The sequence below is a fragment of the Parus major genome, chromosome 1, assembly GCF_001522545.3.
Source record: "Parus major isolate Abel chromosome 1, Parus_major1.1, whole genome shotgun sequence".
NCBI classification, from domain to species: domain Eukaryota; kingdom Metazoa; phylum Chordata; class Aves; order Passeriformes; family Paridae; genus Parus; species Parus major.
In genome coordinates, this window is record NC_031768.1 from 73,414,248 (window position 1) to 73,437,990 (window position 23,743).

General features: G+C 38.0%; 1 protein-coding gene across 10 annotated transcripts in view; it reads right to left on the bottom strand.

The window, feature by feature from the left end:
• Window positions 1–23,743, bottom strand: part of GRIA4 (glutamate ionotropic receptor AMPA type subunit 4) — a 216,440-nt gene that overhangs the window by 24,308 nt on the left and 168,389 nt on the right. For all 10 annotated transcript variants that reach the window (XM_015621207.2, XM_015621218.1, XM_019006143.1 and 7 more), the window contains exons 12-13: window positions 23,476–23,674; window positions 18,413–18,660 (exon numbers count right to left, since the gene is read on the bottom strand). In XM_015621207.2, the coding sequence (XP_015476693.1) occupies window positions 18,413–18,660; window positions 23,476–23,674 (447 nt within the window). The remainder of the gene's footprint in view (window positions 1–18,412; window positions 18,661–23,475; window positions 23,675–23,743) is intronic.

The window sequence follows — 23,743 nt, forward strand, 5'->3', positions numbered from 1 at the left end:
TACAAGAAAAATAGCCTTAAACTTTAAAGACAAAAAGCCTGCTTTAAAAGCATGTCCTCTTAAACACATTTAAGATCTTACAGGGGAAATATTTTTACTGGGATTTATAAAGGTTTGCATGCTGTCATGTTACTTGTATGAAAAAAAACTGTATTCAAATACTGAAGCACAGCAATCATCAAAACATTTTCACATGTTAGTTCAAGAAAAATAGAGCCCTTGGCACTTGATGTCATAACTTGGCTATCATTTATATTAAATAAAGAACTGCTAGTACTCATGTTGTGAGTCTTCATAATATGCTAGCTCTTCTGCAGCAGTTCTTTCAGGCTTTTCTGCTAAGCTCCTCCGTTTCTATATTCATGCTTATCAAAGAAAGGATGTGATCAACCATCTTGGCAGAATGCACAGGTCCAGCTCAGGACCCACCAGAACAGTGAATGCCTCCTGAATTCCGTCTTGCAAAATTTACCTACCCCTGAAGAATTGACTGGTCTGTAGAAAGGCAAAGTATTGCAAAAAAGCTCTGGGCAGGTTCTGTGCTGCATTAGAAGCTGAAACATTTAAAAAACATTATTTTAAAATCCCCTGTCCAACTGCATTAAAAGCACCTCTTGCAGAAAAATATGTCAAAATATTAGTCAAGCAGTAAGAATAAAGTATTTTTACAAGAATGTATGTTTATTCCTATTTAGAGATGGGAAATTTAGAGCAGTGCTAGGATACTTTTAAATTGTGGTTAATTAAAATAAGTATAGCACTCTTCATTTAGCCATCCAAATAAGATGGTTAATTTCCAGGGGCAGTGACTATTTACAGCTTCTATGTATATCCTTAGTACACAGTTTAGTTCCTCGAGCTGAGCTTTGTAAACAAATATGAGCCAAACTGACACCTTGAGGATCAGCAGGAGTTCCAATTAATGGGAGACCCACTGCTGCTAAAAATTGACATAGCTACTTTGAATTCAAAGAGGTTCTGACAATTTACACCAGCTAGAGGTCTGATGACTGTAGTTTAAAATAATTTTATAGATTGAAAGCTGTTTTGCAGCGAGATATTCCAATTACAGTATGCAAACACTTCTTGGCACAAGCAATTAAATATATATTTTGCCTGTGTAAAAACAACAGCAGTTGACCTGGGATTGCAATTCAGCTTTTTTCTCAGTTTTATACAAAGCTTTGCTGTAAATAAAAAAACACATAAAATTATCCCTAGAGAAACTGTTCATATTGGTTCAGTACACAGTCTTTAGCAGCAGCAGAAATTCTAGTTTCTCCAAACTCTGAGCTATTTTAATTTTTGCTAGCAACTACCTAATCCTGCTTTCATTGAGCAGTGCATTTTTCTTTCTTCTAAAGCACAATTTTTCTTGCTGGTTCCAGCAAAAGCAGGATTATGTGAATAGGCTGCTGCAGTCCAACACCTGCAAGCCAGAATACATGTTTCAAAGGCTTAGAATCATGGAGTCACAGAATGGTTTGGGTTGGAAGGGACCATAAAGATTATCTAGTTCCAACTCCCTTGCCGTGGGCAGGGACACCTGTGACTAGACCAGGTTGCTCAAAGCCTCATCCAACCTGGCCTGGAACACTCCCAGGGATGGGGTATCCACAACAATGCTGGGTAACCTGTGCCAGTGTCTCACCACCCTCAGCAAATCCCTCACTTGAGTGATAATTTTCAAAAGTGTCTGAGCATCAGTGTAACGCTGTCTCCATGCTGCAGGAATCACTCTCTAAACTTAGCCCACTTCCAAGTGCCTCAAGCTCTCTTTCACCTCAAAAACATTAGTAACCCTGAGCCATTTCTGGGTTTTATATAGGAGAAATTGCTGAAAGAATTTACAGTAATATTTTTAAAATTGAAATGCGTTAAGTGAGCATGTTTAGGTACATCCCTCTTCTCCCCCAGTACATAATGCTTTCAGATGGGTCAACATTCACCTCTGGCATAGCTGGCAGAAAGCCTTTTGCTGTTTTTGCCTTAAGTGAAGCAGACATCAAGGCAGTTTTTTGCAGCAAGATGTTTGGAAACTGTTTCACCTGCCTCTCCAGTAGCTCCTAAGTTTAGGGTCCCCCAACTAAAAGAAAATGACAGTATTGGCACAGACAGGTCGGGGTTTCGTGGCAAAGCACAGCATGTGGTTCAGTGCCAGGGAGAGGTTCCATCTGTGTTGGATAAGCACTGCTGAAAGTCAGGGAGTAGCAGCTTGAGGTGAGGGTCATTGCAGTGAAGATCTCTCATGCCTCATGCTGTCCCTCTCTTCTCCTCCTTGGACTGCATTAGTGCAAACCTCTTGCAATGACATTATGTTTTGTTACCCAGGCATATGTTTGAACTCCTTATGTCTCTCCATCTCAAGAAAAAAAACAAATGCTACAGTTTACTGCCTGTACAACTGATCTCACTGTTTTTCAAACAGATGATTTAACAGGACTGAAAACATTATTCACCATTTCTCATCTTGGACGGAAGATTTAAATTTTCCTTTATATAAGATCTTAACCATATTTGTAAGGCATTTAAAATTTATGCTTCTGAATGCCACAAAGGGACTATTTTCACCCAGAAAGAGGCTAGGAAAACGTACCTCTTTTGGATGCAATTCAGTGCTTTTTGAATAGATATATGGTGTGGTTCCTTGTAACTTAGAAAGCTGCTGCTTCTTTACATCCCCCTCAGTCCATTTGATATCACTCATGGGTTACTAGACAGCCTATAAAGATCACCAACTCTGGCTACCTTATGCAGAGGAAGATTTTACTACATCAAAATCTTCCAGAACAAAGCAGGTGGCAGCTGTTTCAGCAGCTTCTAATTTTTCACTCCATTCAACATGTCCCAGCAGTGGCAGAAATATTGTACCTTTGGCTGAGCATTTCACAGCTTGCCTCTGCAGGAAGACCCAGTCCCAGGCTGAATCACTTATCCCAGAAGAAATGTTACTGTGACTTCCAAAAGGGATCAGAACTTATTGCTGAATCTCGCTACAAATCATGGAAAATAAAATATCCTGCTAGGCTAAGTGCAAATATGCAGTTTTCTGGTTCCTAATCAGCCCCATATCTCAATGTGCTATGTAAATGTATGTTCTATTTAGTAGGTAGCAGGGCATAATAACAAACCCAAGATTTTAATGTAGCATTGAACATAGCTGGCATTTTTGCAGATTTGGTTCAACTCTGGCAATATTTGAAAAGATTGCACTCTCAGACTTCTCCAATGTAGAGCTGAATCCACCATTTATGAACATACAATAATGGGTAGGAGGAGCTACATCTGAAATGGTCTCTACCTGATTTCTACACCTTATGATATGTTGCTGTATTTTCCTTCTTGCAAGCATCAGGATCTCACAAGAGCACCTGATTAGTGTAAGATGTCTTTAAGACTCAGAAACGGCAGAAAAAACATCAGGAGTCACGATGGAGTGACTTCTACAAGTAAAAGTTCTCAAATGAGCATCTCTGCATGCCTTTTTCATAAACTACTACCACTGTCAGCTTATGCTTCTCCGTAAAAATATGATAAAAGTCCTCTATCCTAGGTAATATTTCTGAGATGTCCTCAGAGAAGAGTCATACAAAAAGAAGTTGCATTTAACCACTTTCAGGGTGACAGATATAGGTATCTGTGGCAAGAGCTACAGTGAAAGAAAAAAAATCCCCAACTTCTGCTGCCTTCCCAGAAGCTGTATTTGAGAAAGAAAAATAAATACTACTGCTGATCTCAGGAATTCATGGAGTAGCCACATTCAGTTGAATTCATAAAAAGAAGCACAGCCAGCAGGCCAAAGAAGGTGATTCTGCCCCTCCACTCCTGTGACTACCTCCATCCAGCTCTGGGGACCCGAGCACAGAAAGGACAGGGATGTGTTGGAATGGGTCCAGAGGGAGGTGAAAAAATGGTCAGAGAAATGGAGCAGCCCTTGAATCAGAACTGGCGGAGAGAGTTGGAGTTCAGCTTGAAGAAAAGTAGGCTACAGAGAGACCTTATTAAGGCCTTTCAATACATAAAGGGGGGTAATAAGAAAGATGGGAACAAAGCTTTTTAGTAGGCCTGCTTAAAAAAAAAAAAAAAAAAAAAAAGGAGCAGTGGTTTTCAGCTAAAGAAAGGCAGATTTAGACTAAAAGAAGGTAGACTTAGATTAGGCATAAGGAATAAATTTCTTAGAATAAGGATTGTAAAACACATGTTGTCTAGAGAGGTGTCTCACTCCTGGAAACATTCCAGTTCAGGCCAGACTGAGCTTCTGAGCAACCTGCTCAGTACCTGCACATTGCAGAAGATTTGGACTAGATGACTCTTAAAGTCCCTTCACAGCTAAACTATTCTGTGATTCTATGATTCTGTGGTTCTATTTATCTCTATATCTTTATTTTAGGAACAAGCCCATGTTTGTTTTGTTTCTAAGGTACTGTTTCTAACCTTTTACCTGTCTGGTTAGACCTTTCATCCACCAAGCCCTGGTCTCACCTTAATGAAAATGAAGCATGAGATGACAGTGAAGCCAAATACCATCAGCATTTTGTACAGTACTAAAAGTGCTGTAATGCAAGCAAGCTCTTCAATAACTTTTTTCCTAGTAAGAAAAGCTTATTTCACATGGGAAAGCTGTAGGGCAAAACTGCTGTTTGCTTCTGAGAGAATTCATCCACTGACATCAATGTCCATGAAGTTATTAATAAAACATGGCCACTATGCCAAAAGCTATTGGCAGCACAGAAATCAAGATGGATTCTTGACTTTTATGGCCACCAGAAACAGATCACTAATTCATGAGATTTGTATAGTTGATACACTTTTGGCAGGTCTAAACTTAGACTGAGAAGAGGCATGAGGGACTCCTGTAATATTACGTTTATGCTTCTTTTTGCCTTCATACTGATGTTTTTCATAAAGGCAATAAATGGAAAGATTCCAGTTAAGACATGTTTTCTCAAGCTTTGGTCTAATTATGATGCAAGCACTTTGAAGTTCATTACTTTCATTAGAAACAGAGACTGAAAGAAAAAGAAAACAGGGAAGCTATTTCCCAGGTGGGAACTGGAGCTGCAACTGCAATGCAAACAATAAAGAACACTGCATAGCTTGTGCCCTAGTGAAATGCTGGCTTGTGTTTTGCCTAATGGCAGATCAATACCATACAAATGAAGCAATTACAGTTGTGCCATATAAAGCCTTATTTGGTCAGCAGCCAAAATGGGGATTAGCTGGAAGAGTTCCTAGGACTTTCTGTCTGAATATTATTGCAGAAGTTAATGAGGAATATCTGATATGCTTAGACAAACATAAACAGTGCCAGCAACCAGATGAGATGGCTGGTCCAATAGCCAGTGTGCTGATAATTAAAATGACCTGAAGCCAGCTGAACATCAGCCCAAGATCAGGTGAAATGATCACAAGGGCAATCCAATCCCTCTGGCAACCAGCTATATGATACGTCAATACAGCCATGTACACAGCAGCAAATTCCACACCTTCCCCCAGCATGGAAGCAGGTTCCACTTAAGCATGGAGCACCTTCACTTTTGCACAGCTCTGTGTCCACAAAGGCCACAGTCAGCTCAATAAAATGGCTCTGCCAGGACTTCACTATGTCCCACTTGTTCTCATCCACTACACCACCTGGTCTAGTAGGTGTCCCTGCCCATGCCAGGGGGGTTGGAAACAGATGATCTTTAAGGTCCCTTCCAATCCAAACCACTCTGTGAAATGCAAGTATAGCAGCTCTCAGACCAGTCAGACCAAGCACAATCACATCAATATGGTAACACATGTAATATTTCAAATACAAGCGGCCAGGCTACTGAGAAAACACAGTTCTAAAAGTACTAACAGATCTCCACAGTGGATGTGGAGATACAAATAATGTAATTACTGTTGCCCTGAACACATGCCCATGTGCCAATTTTAATTAAAAAAGCCATATGGAGTAGGGCCCATTGGTGATTGAGATTTCTGCCACTGTTTTCTAAATGGAACACAGAATGTGGCCACAGACCACTGACTGTTTCAGAAACCATAAGCTGAAGTTACAGTTTCCCCATCATTTTCTTTCCAGAACAGTTTCTTTGACCAAAGACACTGAGAAATCTACCACTGTGCTTATCCTGACGCACACGCCTCCATGAATTTGAGATAATCAAACATCTGGAATGGGCTTCAAATATTCACAGCACAATAAACACCATGCTATTAATCTTCACTATTCCTATGAGGCTGATGGGCAATTACCCTCAATTAGCAAAGGTGAATCTGAAGTAAGAAGGTGCATTGATCTCCAAGACTCCTAGGAAATCTGGGCAGGGTCATTAACTAACTGCACCAGAATGACACGACTTCAGGCAATCATGACTTCATTGCTTCTCAGAAATGTCTCGGTCTTTTCAGGCAACAATTCTTAGAGAATTTATCCTTCTGGTCACCCAGAAGACTAAGACATAGACTAAGCTTAAACTTCTGTGTGTATTTCCTCAATTCTGTCTTTAACCACAACATACTCCTAATTTTTCCTGCCAAAAGTGGGAGACAGCCAACCTGAGTGGCCTGAATCATAATAAACAAACTCTTCCACATTTTTACCCACTCACGAGTTCCAAAAAAGTCCATGCTGTCAATCACTCAGCAGCTGTATAAAGCTGCTTAGGAAGTCAACTGCTTCCTTTTCCCTGGCAAAGAAGAAGTATGAAGCACTGTCACTTACTTCTCACTCTATTTTGCTTTTTCAGCGAGAAAACTTTGTTCAGATGAGAATGATCTGCTTGACTTTTAATTCACAGAAATTGTAACTAAAGCCTAGTGGTCAGGAAACATAAACATCTAAAAATGCTACTACACGTCTATAAAGCTACTACAACTTTCCAAATACTCCTGTATCTCCAGGAGATTCAGTGTGATGGCTAAAGACATCCTTATCATTGCCAAAATTTTCAAAAAAGGATCATAGCACAGTGCAGTCTAGAAAGAGCTTAAGGAGTTGTCTGGTCCAACCTCCTGCTCATACAAGGGTCAGTCCTGAGGTCAGACCAAGCTGCTCAGGGCTTCAATCAGTCACGTTTTGTAAAATTCCAAGGATGAAGCCTGCACAGCCTCTCTGAGCAGCGTCACTGTCAGACTGCCCTCAGGCAGTCAGGGGAAATAGTTCCTCCCTACATTCAGTCTGAACTTCTTCCATTTCATTTTATGTTCATTGTCACTGACCTTCCTGCCCTACACTGCTGTTAAGAGTCTGGCTCCATCTCCTCAAACACCCCCCTGCAGACACACTGGGCTGCTCCTAGGATGCCCCAAAACCATCTCTGCTCCAGACTGAACAAGTCCAGCTCTCCCAGACTCTCCTCATCAGAGAAAGTCCAGCTCCATCTTTATCATCTTCCATGAAATAGGTTCAATGTATTGACGTTTTTCTTAAATAAGGAGGCCAAAATAAAGGATGTCGTGTTCTAGATGCAGTCAGAATGTTTGCAATTATTTTATCTGATGCGACAGTATCTTCTCTTGTGGCCTACAAATTGGATGAACTAAAAGCACTCTAATTGGAAACTGCTTTGGATAATTGCCCACTATCTAAAAGAGATGCCAAAAATAGCAGCTTGCTTATTTAACTGTGACAGGAAAAAAAAATCCTAAATCCTCAAGAAACTGTGATGACTTTCTGTTCACTTTCAACTACACTTTCAGAGACTGAATTTGCATTATTTAAACTGAAAAGTCAAAACTAATTGTCAAGTGTTCATGTGGTTTTAAACCAAAAAATACTATTGGCAGATAGAGAATATAATCAAAATAGTATTGTAAACTGATTAAAACCTGAGGGGCTGGACCTTAGTAAATGCAGAGCATTTGAATGTGGGTTGGTCCCCTAGCTTTGGACAGAGGGTATTTTCTTTTTATTTAAAACCAATAAAGAAATGAGCATCCTCCTAAAACCTGTCTCTTCACATTTTGTATTGCAAGCAGTAAAAGGCTCTTGTGGAAACCTTAAAATTCAAAATTTTGGTGGAAAATGTAAACATGTGAAGAATTGCCTCGTAATGTTTACATTTAGGTGCATGAAATATAGACAATTTGGGTTTTCTAGTAAAAGCTGAGACTTTCTGTATGAAATAACTTCATCCCATGAATTTTTCTGTAGGCTTAAGAGTTTTAAGATCCAAAATAGACCTAAATCACACAAATGACACAGCATAAAACGTGCAACATCAGGTGCCTGCTTCCATGCCAAGGAATCCAAAGATCTAATTCTACATATAAAAGCCTTTTAAAGACATAGTTAGAAATCTGGGCCACATTAAATGGAACCATACTAGCAACAGACTGGAAAGAGCCTGATGTGTAATTATGTTCAGAGAAAGCTGCACATATTCTAGAGGTAACAGATGGGCTGCCAGATGTTGGGGCTGCTCTCACCTGCAGGACTCATTCATCCCTGCTGCTAGTAATGGAAGATCTGGAAGCTAGCAAGGGATCTGGATCTTCCTGCACAGAGATGCTATTCCTGACCAAGGGAAGAAAAAAAAAATAATAAAAAAGCTCTATTTTCTTTGTGTGCTTGAGGCAGATTATTATTTTCATGTGTTCTTTTAGAGTAGAAAGAAGTACCTGAAGTGTAACAATAAAATAGGTCTCTGTATCAGGTCAGCCTTGTATCACTTTTATCCAGTTGACTTTTGGCTTTAAAAAACTGCAGGGAGAATTTTAGTTAAACTTTGACTACAGAAAACTGCCAATCCTGCCAAAAACTGTTAAAAGAGAGTTGCAACAAAAGAACACACATCATTGTTTAGCATAATGTGATTTGCTAAAAGATACAGTTAAATAAGAGCTGAATTCCTTTTCAGGCTTGATTTAAGCTCACACTCAGTGTCTTGGTTGGAATAGGAAGCAGAGGAAGGAAAGCAGAAAATGGGAGTAAGGCACTGAGTTATAAAAGTACAGAGACTTGAGCTAAGGATAACTAGAGATAGTTGAGAAAAAGAGCACTAGTTTTCATTCTACCTCCTTCCACACACAAAGTAGACCAGTTAAGAGGAAAAATTATCGATCAACTACAAGTCAACATTTTATCAAACAATATTTTAAACTTGTACTGATCAGTGAGATACATATTTGGCCATTTTTATGTGGAACTTGAGCTCCTTGGGAAAATTCTGATGATGGGAAAGAGCTACATTTTAGAGCTGTTGTGTCAAGACACACAGTAGCTTAAATTATACATTAAAACTTCTGAATCCTGTTTTTTTGCTGTCAACACCTTTCCACCTTTCATACTGGGACGTTCAGTCCATAATGCCTACTCTATCACACATTGTGCCAGTCTGAGATGCCGTTCTCAGTTCAAAGAAACCACAAGAAAGAAAACAAATTTTTCTCCCTACTTTTGGTTGAAGATTTCTCACAAGAATCAAAGCTGCACAAAGACTAAATGACCATTTTATCTCTCCTGGAGTCTATCTAGTACTTAGTGTCAATTGGAAGTGGGCAGTTTTGCAACTACCACACAGATTAATCGCAAACTGTTTTTCAGGTGCTATTTGTTCCCCAAATGTCATTTCCACAGAGAGGTATTGTTATGAGCTGCTGAGATGCCTTTCAGCAGCCTGCTCCCTTGCTTTAGCCTACCTACAATTTACCTGAACAATTATTATCTTAGTGGGATAGGCCTTTTAGTTGTCGAGAACTGTACCATCAGCTTCAAAGGGCAGTTCCTGGGACTTGACACCTAAACAGCCAGAGAGTTGTAATAAAAAGAAAAGAGAGAAATAATAACGAGCAGCATTGTTAAAATATAAAGGGCTGCATCTTGCCCTCTGCTGAGATGCTTTACAAGGGACTGGGGAAATGGCAGGGAAAAGGGCAGGAGAAAATTATTTCTGAAGTGCCAAGAGGCGGCGTTTATTTCTCAGGGGATCTACAGACTGGAAACAACCATAACCTTTTGTATCCCACTGGCATACGGTGGGGATTAATGCTTATCAGAGGTTTGTAAAAGTCCAGCAAATCAGAAAGACATGCACAGAAATGGTATCAGTATTCTGAGACATTATGGCCTTTGCTGATAGTCTGAGGTAAGTTCATTGGTTATACTTAAATATATGCCCCTTTTTACCTGTCAAAGAATTCAACAGTCTGACAAATTTTATTTGGACAGATTTGTTATTGTGAAGCTCCTATCCTGCTTGCATTCAAACAATTTCGAAATAGACAAGCAAGAAAAGAACTCTGATCTTTTTGCTGTCTTGATTTCTTTCTGGTTGTAGAAAAAAAGCGTTACTGAACTTTTCCTGGTGCTGATGACCTCAGACTGGCCCAATGCTTCTGTAGGACAGTAAGGAAATTTTTAGTAATGACTAAATATCAGACTGAGAAATCTCTTGTAAAAATAGCATGTAAAAAATATTTATTTTTAAAAAAGCCTCATTGTGCTTTTAAGCCAATACTAAAGCCAAAGATACAGAATACCGGCTTCCCCTTTTACACTGATTATATTGCTAATTTAAAAATAGCTATTGCTACTGACATGTTTATATTAAAAATTATCCTTTCTGTGCAATAGTTTTACTGCCGTTTCCATGCTCTGTTTTTTCACTTCTGCTCATAAATTCTTCACTTTTTTCACTAAAATCCCAATACCTTCCTTGGAGTAAGGAGCAGGATGATGCTAGCAGAGAGGCACCAGAACCTGAGAGTGTGACCAAAATGGGAGCTGAGCGTCTTGGAGGAGCTTTGCCTTCCATCTGATGCTTCTACTGTCATTTGTAGCGTAGGAAAACAGAAATATAAGCAGAACAAATTCTTGTGACTTTTGCTTTGTCCTCCAAACCACAGAGAACTTTGTTCAATTATGAATCATCCCTGAAGACTGAGAGTGAAAACATCCTGCTAGTGGCAATGAAGAAACAGGCTCTGTGAAGTAAGGCAGGTCAGAGATGGCTCTTTGAAGTACTTGAAATATACAGTGATTTTTTTCCCCCCTCTAGGTCAGAGAAAATTCAGCAAGCGCAGCATCATGGACACTAATGAGTTGTTTTCTTTCAAAGACACAAGTATCAGAAATTATCTCAGTAGCAATGATCTTCACTGCAATTTTGTGACTTAAATCAGAATTATTACAATTTCCTTCCTCTATAAGTAAAAATTGCAAGAATGGGCAAAACTCTTTCAAGTAGAAGATTTTTGCCTCAATACGTTTGCTTGCATATCTTGAAATGGATCTTATTAGTCATCATCAAATTTTCCTCTTTTTTTTACTGTACTATTTTTACACAGGGAAGACCCTTATCTTGATTGAAGATTATGAAATAAATCCAACAGGCATCATTGGGGAAAAGAGCAAGCTGGGACTTTAATCTCTTTTCCCAAGGCTTTATATTTACTTTTCAAATAGATACTCTGGTTTTAGACAGAAATAATCCAGGTAACCAAAACTAAGTATGCCTCCCAGGCTTAGCTGAAAGAACAACTTGCTAAGATTCATTGTCAGGTTCTCTTCACTGATCTTCTTTTGACCCCTGACTTTTATATTCCTTCCTAAGCAGTGGCCCATTCTCTGCCTTTTTACCTAGTAAGTGTTATTTTCAGTTGAAAGAAAACTCAACAAGCTCTGAAGGATCTGACCTGCTTGAGGAATATCTCAGCTATAAGCTTTGACACTGAATGGTAATGAGGTGGTAATTCAAGCCTTGTTATGCCTACAGTGAAGGGAAAATATTATGCAAAGTCATACAGTATGATCTGCACCATCAGTCAAACAGGATAATGTTTACATATGTATAAAATGCTACAGATCACATTCTAGTTTTCATATAATTTTGTATCACAGAAAGAAATGACCTTGGAAAATCCTGGCAAGCTGACTAAAATCCTTTTCTTTTAAGTATCAAGAGACCACCCCGTAACAATGCAAGGCTTTTTGCTTTCTCCAGTGGCCCTTGCTTCAAAAGTGTAGAGGTCAACCTCAGTATTTTCACATCACTCATTTTAATTGTCAAACCTCAATTACTCACCAGTTCTCTCTATATCTCCTCTACATCGTATATAAATAACATCAGTTTCTAGTTCCTACAGTGCTTTGCTGAAATGACTCTGTGAATAACACACTGATTAAGGGCAAGGCCAGACTTTCTGGCAGGAGGAGAGAAATGAGAAAAAAAACCAAACCTTCTTCCTCTGCGTCTCTCCTCACTGTGATGGTTGCTTGTCTTCAGAATGATCTGGGGAGGCCTTTATGTGCCAGTGTTGCCAGCCAGAAGACAGCTAACCAGCCACAGAAATATCCATTCTTCTCTCTGAAGTGCCAGAACATGCTCAGAAGCACTCGAGCCACAGATGTTATCAGGATGACCCAGCCATACATAACCTTTACCTATTTCTGTACCTTTCCAGAAACAGGAACATGCCATTGAGTGAAGAACGCAGCCCAGATGCACAGAAACACTGAGACAGAATAGCTAAATCAATATTGGTTAAAAAAATAAAAAATCTATAGAGACCTTTGAAAACTGAACAGTATAGGGTACACTGAAGAGTGGTCCAGGGAAATGCTTCCTTTATGATGCAACACAACCTGTACAAGGAAGCTTCACTAATGGGAAAAGTCTATTTTTCTAAAGATTCACGGATTTCTGCAGTACAAAACCTTTGAAATACAACCGTGGAAGAAGTCCTCTGCAGTAAACAAATGTTGATAGTGTAAAAAAGTTGGGTGGCCAGCTCAAATATTCTTCCTAGTCCTTCTCTTACTCAGAGGAAGTCTGTGAATATCATACCTATCCTTTTGTACATGCAAATCCAATCTTACAGAAAGCATAAGAAACCAGAGCATGCAAGAAGTCTGGGGGAAATGTTTTTACCTGTCTTTACAGTTGACTACTCTGTAACAACTCTCATGATTTTCCTACAGAGCTTGGTGTGAATTACCAGCTCACTGACTTAAAAATGCAGGGTAAAGTGAAAACTATGGTGTACCTCAGAATAATATATGAAGTTCATAATAAACAGCTTTGGCAGTGAATGATGAGCTGGGATTTCCTTCCACAATAAGCTCCTAATACTCTGGTCTCCAAAACATTAAGGACAACATTTGATAAAATTTTAATAGTCTCACTGGGAGAAACTATACCATCATGTTGTTATTTTCAGATTAATGAAAACAAGAAAAGGAAATATCCCTTCCCCTAAAAAAAAAAAAAAAAGGAGGGGAATATTCCATCCCATGTAAGGTCTGCCAAAATTTTGTATGAATGAGCATAAAATGAGTTTTCTTCCAACACTAGATTTCTAAAGAACCATACTAGATATATCTGTGAAAAGGAAAGCTAACATTGCCAGCTGTAGTACCACATTGAAATGAAAGAATGAAAGAATGGCAATTTTAGAGATTCACCTCAGGAAAACAAGGAGAAGATGAAGTCACTGAGATCAAGATGGTAGATTATAGAACTCATGCACACAAAGACTCCCTTCATAACAAATCTTTTTCTTATTCCCATAGATTCATTTTTCTTCACGAAAAAATTCCTTCCACCACAGATCTCTCACTTCTAGGGTAAATCTCTTTCAGGTATTCCACATAAAACAGGAGAAATACATAAAACATATAAACCAGGAGAATCCATAAACTGTTGACAGGGTACCGTTTAGATGCCTTTTACACCCCAAGCAATCTGCAGGGCACTCCTCCCTTACATGGAATGAACACTAAAAATCTCTAGCTTTACTTGTGTTGCACTTTTCACTTAAGTTTCTAGAATGATCAGAAAGCTACATCTGCGACACTAGCATCACTGATGCACAACTCACACTGCACACCTTATGTTAGACACCTCAAGTGTAAAGAATGGATAAACGTAAAGAGTCAGTTCATGTCACCAGATGTCACACTGCAAAAAAACAGCACTGCAAAATACCACCACGTGGACCTTTTTGCCTTCCCCTCCAGAACACTACGAATTCTTCCTAAAGTCAAACTGAGTTAATCTTTTACTACGTAAGACTGGAGACTTGAATAATGGAATATAGAATCCCAGGTTCACACATATATATATATATATATATATATATAAACATTAACTGTAATTCCAATAGCAGGAACTTATTAGAGCTCTGGATTTCATGAGGTTGGTGAACAAATATCACCAATCTCTAAAACACATTGATGCATATAGTCAAAGTTTTCCTATTATGTGTCTAAATCTAATCCTGCCATTCTTATCTGCCGGGCCTCAAAGGATCTCACCAGACACTTATGACCTTGGAGGCTTCACTCATCCATGCTGCATACTTTTGGCTACAGGGCAGGATAGGACAAATGTCCATTAGTTAACAGTAAGAGAAAAAATTACAACAACTCCCCATTTCTTAGCCCAACCTGTCATTCCCCTCTACATAAAACAGCTTCAAGGTACAAAAAGCTGGAAAAGCTTTCAGTGTACCTTTGAGAAAATGCTGCCCGTAACTTTTTTTTCATTACCTCTTAGAGTGGAGAACTCTTTCATGTTCTTCACTATTACAACTCGTTTATGATGCCTACATATCTAAAACAGAAAAGCAGAGGCATGCAAGGCACAGGACTTGAGTAGTACAAGATCTCCAGGTGTTCCCCTCTGGAAACACAGTTACTGTAAGTGGCAAGACAGACGACCCAGGGGTGATCCACAATGGCCAGAAGTCTGGCCATGAGAACATCTCCTAATGACAACACTTTTACAAAGGCAGGTCTTGCTAAGCAGACAAGCAGCACTCTTAACCACCTTTGAAAGCACCACCTTTGAAGGAAAAAACTTATTAATTCACACTGAGTGCTACACAGTGGCTTTGGAAGGATACCTACCGTTGTAGGAGGAGGAAACAGTAAGAACAGTTGGGTAGTGCCATGAGAGCCTTTGCCCTCAATCCCAAATTCCTTCTCAAACACAAGAATGTTTTTTACAACATCACATGGAAATGAATATCACTGAAAAGGAAGGAAGGAAGGAGACACACATGATATGTGATGTGGTACTGCCCTTTGGGCATAAAAGAAACACATATCAGGCATCTCCCATTCTCCTCCATTCAGTGATATGCATTAATTGTAATACTGCACCAGCACAGAGAACAAATCATTCCAATTAGCCAATAGGTACTGGTTGAACACCGCAAGAGTGTAGCATGAAACCCAACAAGGAAGAGTTTTGAATTAAAATCCACTACCCTGCTCATGTGTATGGCCATGAGCAACAGAGAGACCAGGCCTTGGATCTCTCTGACAGGTGGATTTCATCTGCATGAACCAAGTGATGGGTATGTGCTCTGTAATGAACATGAGCCCGGTGATGTGATGGCAGGGAACCATCCCTAATCCTCTATGCTACAGGAAGAACCACTTTCTTGTGAAAGTGAAAACACATGGTCTGGTTCTCTGTACACTCACATCAATTTTATTAAGATGCTGCTATATTTTCAGGGAAAAAAACTGATTTATATCACTGTAAGTAGGAGGAGGATTAAGACTAAAATATTTCTAATGAAATAGGTATTCAAACAGTTTAGTGAATAATTTGATTTGAATAATTCTTTTGGAAAAATTGTTATTTTTAACCTAGTCCTGAACAGACCAATGATAGCATTTGAATGTTTAACTTTTATATGCTACTTGCAATTATTTGTGAACTACATCAAGTAATTTGTGGTCTACATATAACTCAAATAGGAAATTAGGATTATTAAATAAAACAGAATTTACAACTCCTGAAGCAAATTATGTATTTTGACTAATTTATGTAATGAGCTCAGCTGGCCTGCCCTTCATGGATTTCAAACTGCATGTTCAATATTTGCAATTATCTGTGCAGACTGCAGTTACATAAGTCATCTGATCAGTGACAGAAACACTACCATGTGGGATGCAGTCAAAATAGCAAAAGCAGCATATTCCATATCTCAAAAAATTCAGAAAATACTGAAACATGCAGTTAAAATTTACACCTGACTCTTTTCAAGAACACAGGGGGAGGAAGCTTTTCCCCTCTTCTGCAAGTGCTACTGCCTATAGATATACATGAAATAGGTGGTACGAATGTGAGGTATTGCTTGTTCTTTATTTTTATCCAGAACATTAAGTGTGTTGCTTAATGTTTTTAGTAGGTAAGCAGCACTGACGGTTTGTCACTGGGACTGGAGAGGGAATGGGGTGCAGCAGGAGAACAAGCAGCTTAGCACATGTGAGAGGAAGGCTCAGGAAAGGCATGGACATGGACAGCCAGTCGAGACAGCTTGAAAGAAGATTTGGTCCAATTTTCAAGTCCGGTAGGATTTCCCCTATTCTGCTTTTTGAAGCATGTTTGAAGGTAGGATGTGAAAAACTATGTGGTTTTGATCACATCACCCTAACCATTGTTGCTGACCCCCAGTTAGATGAAACTATGGCCTCACTGAAATGTCTGGGAGTTTGGTCTTTAGCTGGGATGGAACTAGGATTTCACATTGGATCCTTAAAATCATGGTTGTGCTCCTCCTCTCTGCTCTATTAGTCTTACTAGGCCCTCTTACTTCTAACTGCTTTATGTCTCATTCCCATTGCTCCTAGGTATTTTTGTCTAGCCAACTGAACAAACCTGAAATAAGCCCAAATTTGACACAAATTAACTTCCACAGGCTATCAGTGCTCAATGTAACAGGCTGTCTCTTGCTGGTATTGAATACTCTGCAGAAAAAAGGGAGAAGGACTAAAGAGCACCATAAAGCAGACTTGAAGCAAAGAGCCCAGTGCTAGGACACCTATGACAACAGCCAAAGTACTCCTAAAATGTATGTCCTGCCTTTGACTCAGTAAAGCATGACTGTCAGCAATGGGCATTTCGTACTACCCTAAACTGCAGTGCTGCCTACCATTCTTAGGTTGTCTGAAACACTGAGAAGGAGTTATCAGTCTATTGGAAATGTCAAATAAAAACCAAATGTTTTGAAAATATATCCAGATAATAGATCAGCCTCTTGTATTAGCACTGTCTTCTACCTTTAACTACTCTATGAGTTCTGGACATTTTTTTCTATAGAATTAACATATTTTTTGTCATTTTCCCTCTCTCACCTCCTTAATGTTCTCTTACTACTTTAGTCAGCAGTGAAGGTGTCAATTTTTAAATCTGAGAGGTACTGAATGTTAAGGACCAAAAATTCATGTTCAGTCACTGAAATAACTGTCCTGATTTTCTGCTGCACATACAAATCTTCTTTTGCTGTGGATGGAAATGATCCTAATGATACTCCGTTCACCATCCCTGTAATACAGTTACAGCTACTGATGTTTGTGGCATTGTGTGCAGGTTAAACTGAGTGAGTCTAGTTACCTGCATAGTGGTAATCATGTCTCCTCTGCAGTCACAGATGTCGACAAAACAGCTCCTTAGTTATTTCATCCACAGACATGTGGCTCCATCTGCACTTGCAACTCCTCCCTTCACCTACTTCCTCCCCACTGTTTCACACTGTAATCCCTTACCATGAGCACAAATGTGAGAAATGGGGTGCTCTGCAGAGCATTCGCTTTCCCCCACCCATGTGCACCTTATCACTGTCAGTCTCCACAGGTCATACTCCTTTCAGCTGCTAGTTGTTCTTTTGTTTTGAAGAAAATTGGCAAATCTACACTGTAAAATGCAAGTTTTGTTTGCCTTAGACATGAAAGAAACAGAATGGTAAATAATGCCAATTTTAACACAAATTTGGCACCTTGACTAGTGTCCCTTGATAATTTAAATGAAATGCAAATGATGTTCTGCCTGTGAATCAAAAACTTTCCTACTTTACTGAATGCATCTGATACCATGATAAAGAAAATACTGGTGAGTTTGAAGGCAGTACTGAAATGCATAATGCTAGAAACACAAACATTTTTTCTAAATAAGAAGGTGCTTTAATAAAAAAGTACTTTAATGAAGTTGCTTTAATGAAGGACTAATTGCCTCCAAGTGATGACATTTGAAAAAAGGTGTTACAAGCATCTTCTTACTCAGAAATTAGTAGCTGAGATCAATAAACAGAACATAAAATGTAGGCATATTATTGATGCAGATACTGATGTAGATAATGTAAGCATAATACTGCTATAAAGGGTTGAATTCCATGAAAAATGCTGATGAAATAGAATAACTGATGTTAATTCTATCGAGGCTGACTTCAAGTAGCTAGTGTTCAACCAGTTTGGTTTTTATATGGCCTTGAAACATATGCCAACTATAGCTGCTAAATCCATATTGCAATTAGAAATGGTTACCTTTGTTGATCAAAAATAAATTAAATGGAAGAAAATAAAAATAACATACCATGTTCACACACAAAACAAAAAGAGCTATATCAGGGACATCAGGGAAGGTGGAATACTATAACAACACATTTTATATTGTTATACTATTCCACCCACCTTAATGGAGAACCCTTCGGTGTGGCTACGCCATAGCCTTTGGAATCCAGATTTCCTCCCACTTTCATGGTGTCACATGGCTTTCGTTGCTCAATGTATTCATTCATGGTGGACTCCAGCAGGAAGGCAAACTTGCCCTTGGATTTGCGGACACGAGCTACTCCCTCTGCAGTAGTCCTAGTGAACACTGATGGCTCAGCTGATTTCATGTAGGTCCACATCTTTTCATACACTGCTATTTTTGATCTCTGGAGAAAATCAAAAACAAGTTAGAACAAAAGAATGTTGCAACGTTTCAAAATGGCACTGCTCAAATAAAATCACTCATACTTAATTTTTCAGACATTTGAGGTTGGGAAAATCTTGGAGAATGGCTTTATTTAAATTCCATTATTTTAAAAGAGATGTGAAATAAAAGTACCAATACTATAATAGCAGATACTATTTTTAAGTTTGGCTACCCTCTAGCAGTCAAAAAAGAAACCTGCAAAGCTGAATTTACTGTTAGACAGAAAAAGTTCACACAGTCTATGTATGGTAAAGTGTGTGTTAGGGAATGACATATGAAATAGATGTCCACAATAGGCCTTTACTCTTAAGAGAAACAGTAAAATAAATACTCAGCTGAATTTTAAAGCATTTCTCTAACACTCATTTCTTACACCATCAAAAAAACCACAATAGCTTAAGAAAGATTTCTGCTTTCATAATTCAGAGTCCAGAATTGACCTGATTTATATTCAGAAATGCTATTCAATATCTGAAGACATGGCTCACAATAAAAGATGGAGACAGCGAGTTTGACCAAATATTAAAGGAAGTAAAATCCCATAAGCATCTTTCTTAAAGAATTAGGTATGATTTTAGAATTGCAGTATCAGTGGATTTATTTTAAAGACTCTGATCCTGACAATATTTGAGTAAGAAATGTACTTTCTCAAAGGATGCACAAGAATTCACTCCTTAGAGTGCCTTAGTTGGAAATTCTCCTGTCTGGGAATGCATGGAGTAACTACAGGTAAATGCTTACGCAAAAATAAAACTCCTTCATAAAAAATGAAAGCAAATAAAAATTTTCACTAAATGAAAGGAAGGAACTGCTGTCAGGCTGAGAAGTTTCCCATGCTCATTAGATTCACTCAACAACTCCTTTGCCTCCTCCAGCAATAGGAATACATACATGCAAACCAGCAGCGTGTCAGCTGAACACTATGTTTTTATAATAACAGATGGCACTTGTCTTTCCCTATGTATTCTGCAAAAATGACTTTTTAACCTAATGCTCAAGTCAGCTTTTATTTGAGTCAAGAGGAGTTTCTAGCTAAGCAAGATTTGGTCTATGAGCCTATTCCTACACTGTGCTGATCACTTCAGGAAAATATTCATTATTATAAAGCCCCAAAACAAAGGGCCTTGGATTATTTAAATAAATACCAAATCCTATAATCTTAGTATTATATGAATTAAAAACGGCATTAAGAAACCTGGAACTGAGCCTTTTTATACGTGACAGTAATTTCCCTGAAGCACTTCTTTTTACCAATTACTGAATGACTGGACTATTACTTAGAAAATAGTTTGTTAGAGACCTAAGTCTATCCTGAAAATAAGTGGCATTTAACTAAAAATGCTCAATAAAAATGCCATATAGCAGAACATAATAAATTACACTTTCCTTTTTTAGTTTGTCTGTATGCATAATTTTATTTTTCTGTCAAGTATAATAACATTTGAATCAACAACAGCTGTGTATGTCCATAATCACATCCTGACTTGTCACCCTTTCTTTCCAGTGTAGTCACAATTATTTTACATTTACATAATAGTGGCTGGGAGCAGAGCATAAACTAAGCCACCACTGCATTATTTTTGCTTTATACTGATGTAATTTAATGGATTTAAATTTACAGAAATAAAAAAAATCAGAATAGTAAATAAATCAGTCATAATTTCAAGAGTATTTTCTTGCCTTTGTCTGCCTTCACTTCCAAACATTTATCTCATCTTAACATCCATTACATCTAATTCATTATAAAGTAAGCATATAATAGGTCACTTTAATTTAAAACTTTATGCAGCACATTAAACAGCTTGATTAGTAATAGGAAACACTGCCCTAAATTAACTAAAAAAAGTTGCATTTAATTTTATTTTTTTTTAGAATCTAATCTCCTTTGCCAATGAAAATAGAAAAAATATGGAAAGTCTAAGGAAGTATCTGTTCTCTAAGGGCATTTTCTTCTCCCAAACTTTGATTTGTTTACATTCGATTTCTACATGTCAACTCAGGGTCAAAACTGAAGAGTGAACTAACAAATATTTTTTATTGTCATATGAGGAAACATTGCAGCTTTCCCTGTAGTCAGCCAAGCTGGGATAATTTTCATTTTGGGCTTTTCTGCTTAGAACTGCTAAAACTAACTACTTTCCCTCTTGAGCAATCTGCCTGGAGAATACAACACTAACTGTGTCTAAACCAGAAAATAGGAGTATACAACAGCTAACAGCATCAAAGTTCCTCTTTTTCTTTATGTTGGCTTTAAAATTATTTTCCTTTTTCTGCTTTCAATCCAGATTTAAAATATGCTGAAGAGGGGTTCAGAGTTTCTGACATTTTGATCAGAAATGACAAAATAATGAGAAAATGTCCTGAAGGCTCATCTGCGGCCAGACAATCACATGATTCTAATACCAAAAAGTGAATTGCTTCCAAACGCACAAAATGTTAGACTTGGCACACAAGTCTTCTTGTACTACTGTTTCAGGCTAGGTCTTAATTTATATATTATGAAAACAGCTTTTCTGTAAACATAGTCTGCTGATATTTTATCTTTCTTCCTGTTCTGGGAAAAATTTTTTAGAAATAGCACATAAATTATCATTAAGAATCACTACACTGTGACAGAGTTTAGAAATCATTTGCCTCAATTGTACCATTTTAAAGAAAGTGATCAACACAGTTCAAATCTTCATTAAGCTTTCAATTTTTCATATGCAATAGTATTTAGTATTTGTAGTCAATTTTAATGTTTCCCTCTGTATTTTTGAAAGAAAAGAAAAAAGAAAATGAGAAACATTGATTTTCCTTCTTTTTATTCTTAACCCTTTAAGATTGAAGTGAAAGAAGGGTTGTCACCATAGACATTTTTAGTTCATTCAAGTGTCTTCTCTTTAAAATGAGAACTTGCATAAAATATTGAAAAAGTTTCTGTGTTTACAGGATGGTTTAAAAGAACCATGAAATTTTTGTGACCAATATAGTTTCTACCTTAAAATATCTGTTCTCATTACTTCCATACAGTGGCTTGTACTAGTATTTTGAAACTCTTAAGAAAAGAAGTCCAGTCCTTCGTTTGCTACTATTCCTTTGGGAATTAATTTTTGCCTACCATTGCCTAACAAATTGGCAAGCACTAGTTACTCTTGAAAATGCAAGAAGTTAATAAGTACAAAGCTACATAAATCTGCCTGGCCATCAGCATCATGTTTTTAAGTATCATCACAGAGTCATTCTGGTAGAAAGAACTATTTGTACTCATATATTGCCATTACAACCTCAACTTATGATGGAGTGAAACTGGAGTTCCAAGAATAAAATATCTAACTTTCCACAAAAATAACTAAAAATGTGTTTAGGGTGGATATAAATGATTGGCAGGAGGGACTATGCTCATTAAAAAAATAGTGAAACAGGTGTAGTTAGAAACTGCTGTTAGGATCTGTTAGAAACTGTTAGGATCATCTGGATCCCTCTAGAGTTCAAGCACCAGATACTTTAATGTGTGCTTTATTTCATCGTAACACACATATCTCACACAGGATGCACAGGACTTCTTCTCTTTCTCCAGAGCCTACAGAAGAAATCTAGAAAAATCTGGGTTAAACTAGACTCCTTGATCAGTTTCATGATGTGAAGGTCCAATCGCTATGTGTTTGTTAAGTTATATTTAAATCTTATAAATCATCTTTCCACAGCTAATAGAACAGATTTTCAAGCTCTTCTATGGGGATATTTGTTGCAATAAAAAGGTTATTTCACTTGAGACACTTTCTTTGAATGGACATTGTCTGTAGTTTCCAAATCACATTGAAAATTTTTGTTAATGGTTTCCTGAATTCAGTTTGGCCAAGTTGAAAACAGTGAAGGTGCGTGCGAGTACCTAACACAGAACGTCATTCAATTAGGCAATTAGAAGAAATTTTCATTCCAGCTTCTTCACTTCTAAAAATCCCTTAATCTCCACATTTCAGATAAATAATGACCTAATTAGCTGTGTAATTTTCAAGGAAGGGTCACAGCATTTATTCAGAGCTATGTTCAAACACTAAACTCACTTTGGTCAGCTGAGCTTAGCTTTCATCTGTTGGAGACATAAAATAAAGCAGGAAGGACTGTTTATTATGTACAGCTTGTGATGTCCAAGCTCCCTGCTTTCCAGCTGGCAAATGATGAGGATTACATACCAACCACACTAATGCAGGAAAGCAAATGACAATGAAGTAATCAATAGAGACAGCACAGGCATATGAATGGCTATTTAGGCTATTTCCTAATGCTCCAACCACATACCCTCGAGTTAAATTTTCTCTTTATTATCCTTCTGAAAGTCAGCAAATTAAAAAATGCATTTCCTGCCCACCAGCCAAGACCCTAAAGCAAAATGCACACAGCCAAATCCATAAGCAGAAACAAAACCTGCAAGACTCCACGTTACCATCATAGGCTTTCAATGCTGCACATCACTTCAGTACTGTACTTTCACATGAATCAATAGTGCAATGCTACTTTAATTATCACTGGCTTCAGTATCCCCCCAGGCATCTCTTTTGCATCTTTTTTTTTTTTTTTTTTTTTTTTTTTTTTTTTTTTACAGGGTCAGTAAGCTTTCCATAGATTAAAAAACCTGAAAATTCCAACAAATGGTCTTTTGGGGGTGAAAATGTAGCTATAGTATTGCAGGAGTTACAAAACAATACTGCATAAAATTGCAAAGTCACATTATTTCACATTTCCAAGCATATTTAAGACTGGTTGGTAGGGATAGCTGCTCTGATGGACTTACTCTGAAGAACTCTTTGGTTGACCCTGAGTCCAGTGTCCCGTAAGCAATTTCGGTTTGTTTGGCAAGGTCTTCTGCACTCTCTATGGGTGAGACCATTCGCTCAACAGTCAAGAAAGCAGCGAGGTTAGCAGTGTAGGATGAAATAATGATGAGCGTGAAGAACCACCAGACACCTCCGACAATGCGACCTGAGAGGGATCTAAACATGAATAAGATAATGCACATTTTCCTGTCTCTTGAGCCACAAAGAGTGAGAGAGAGAGAGAGA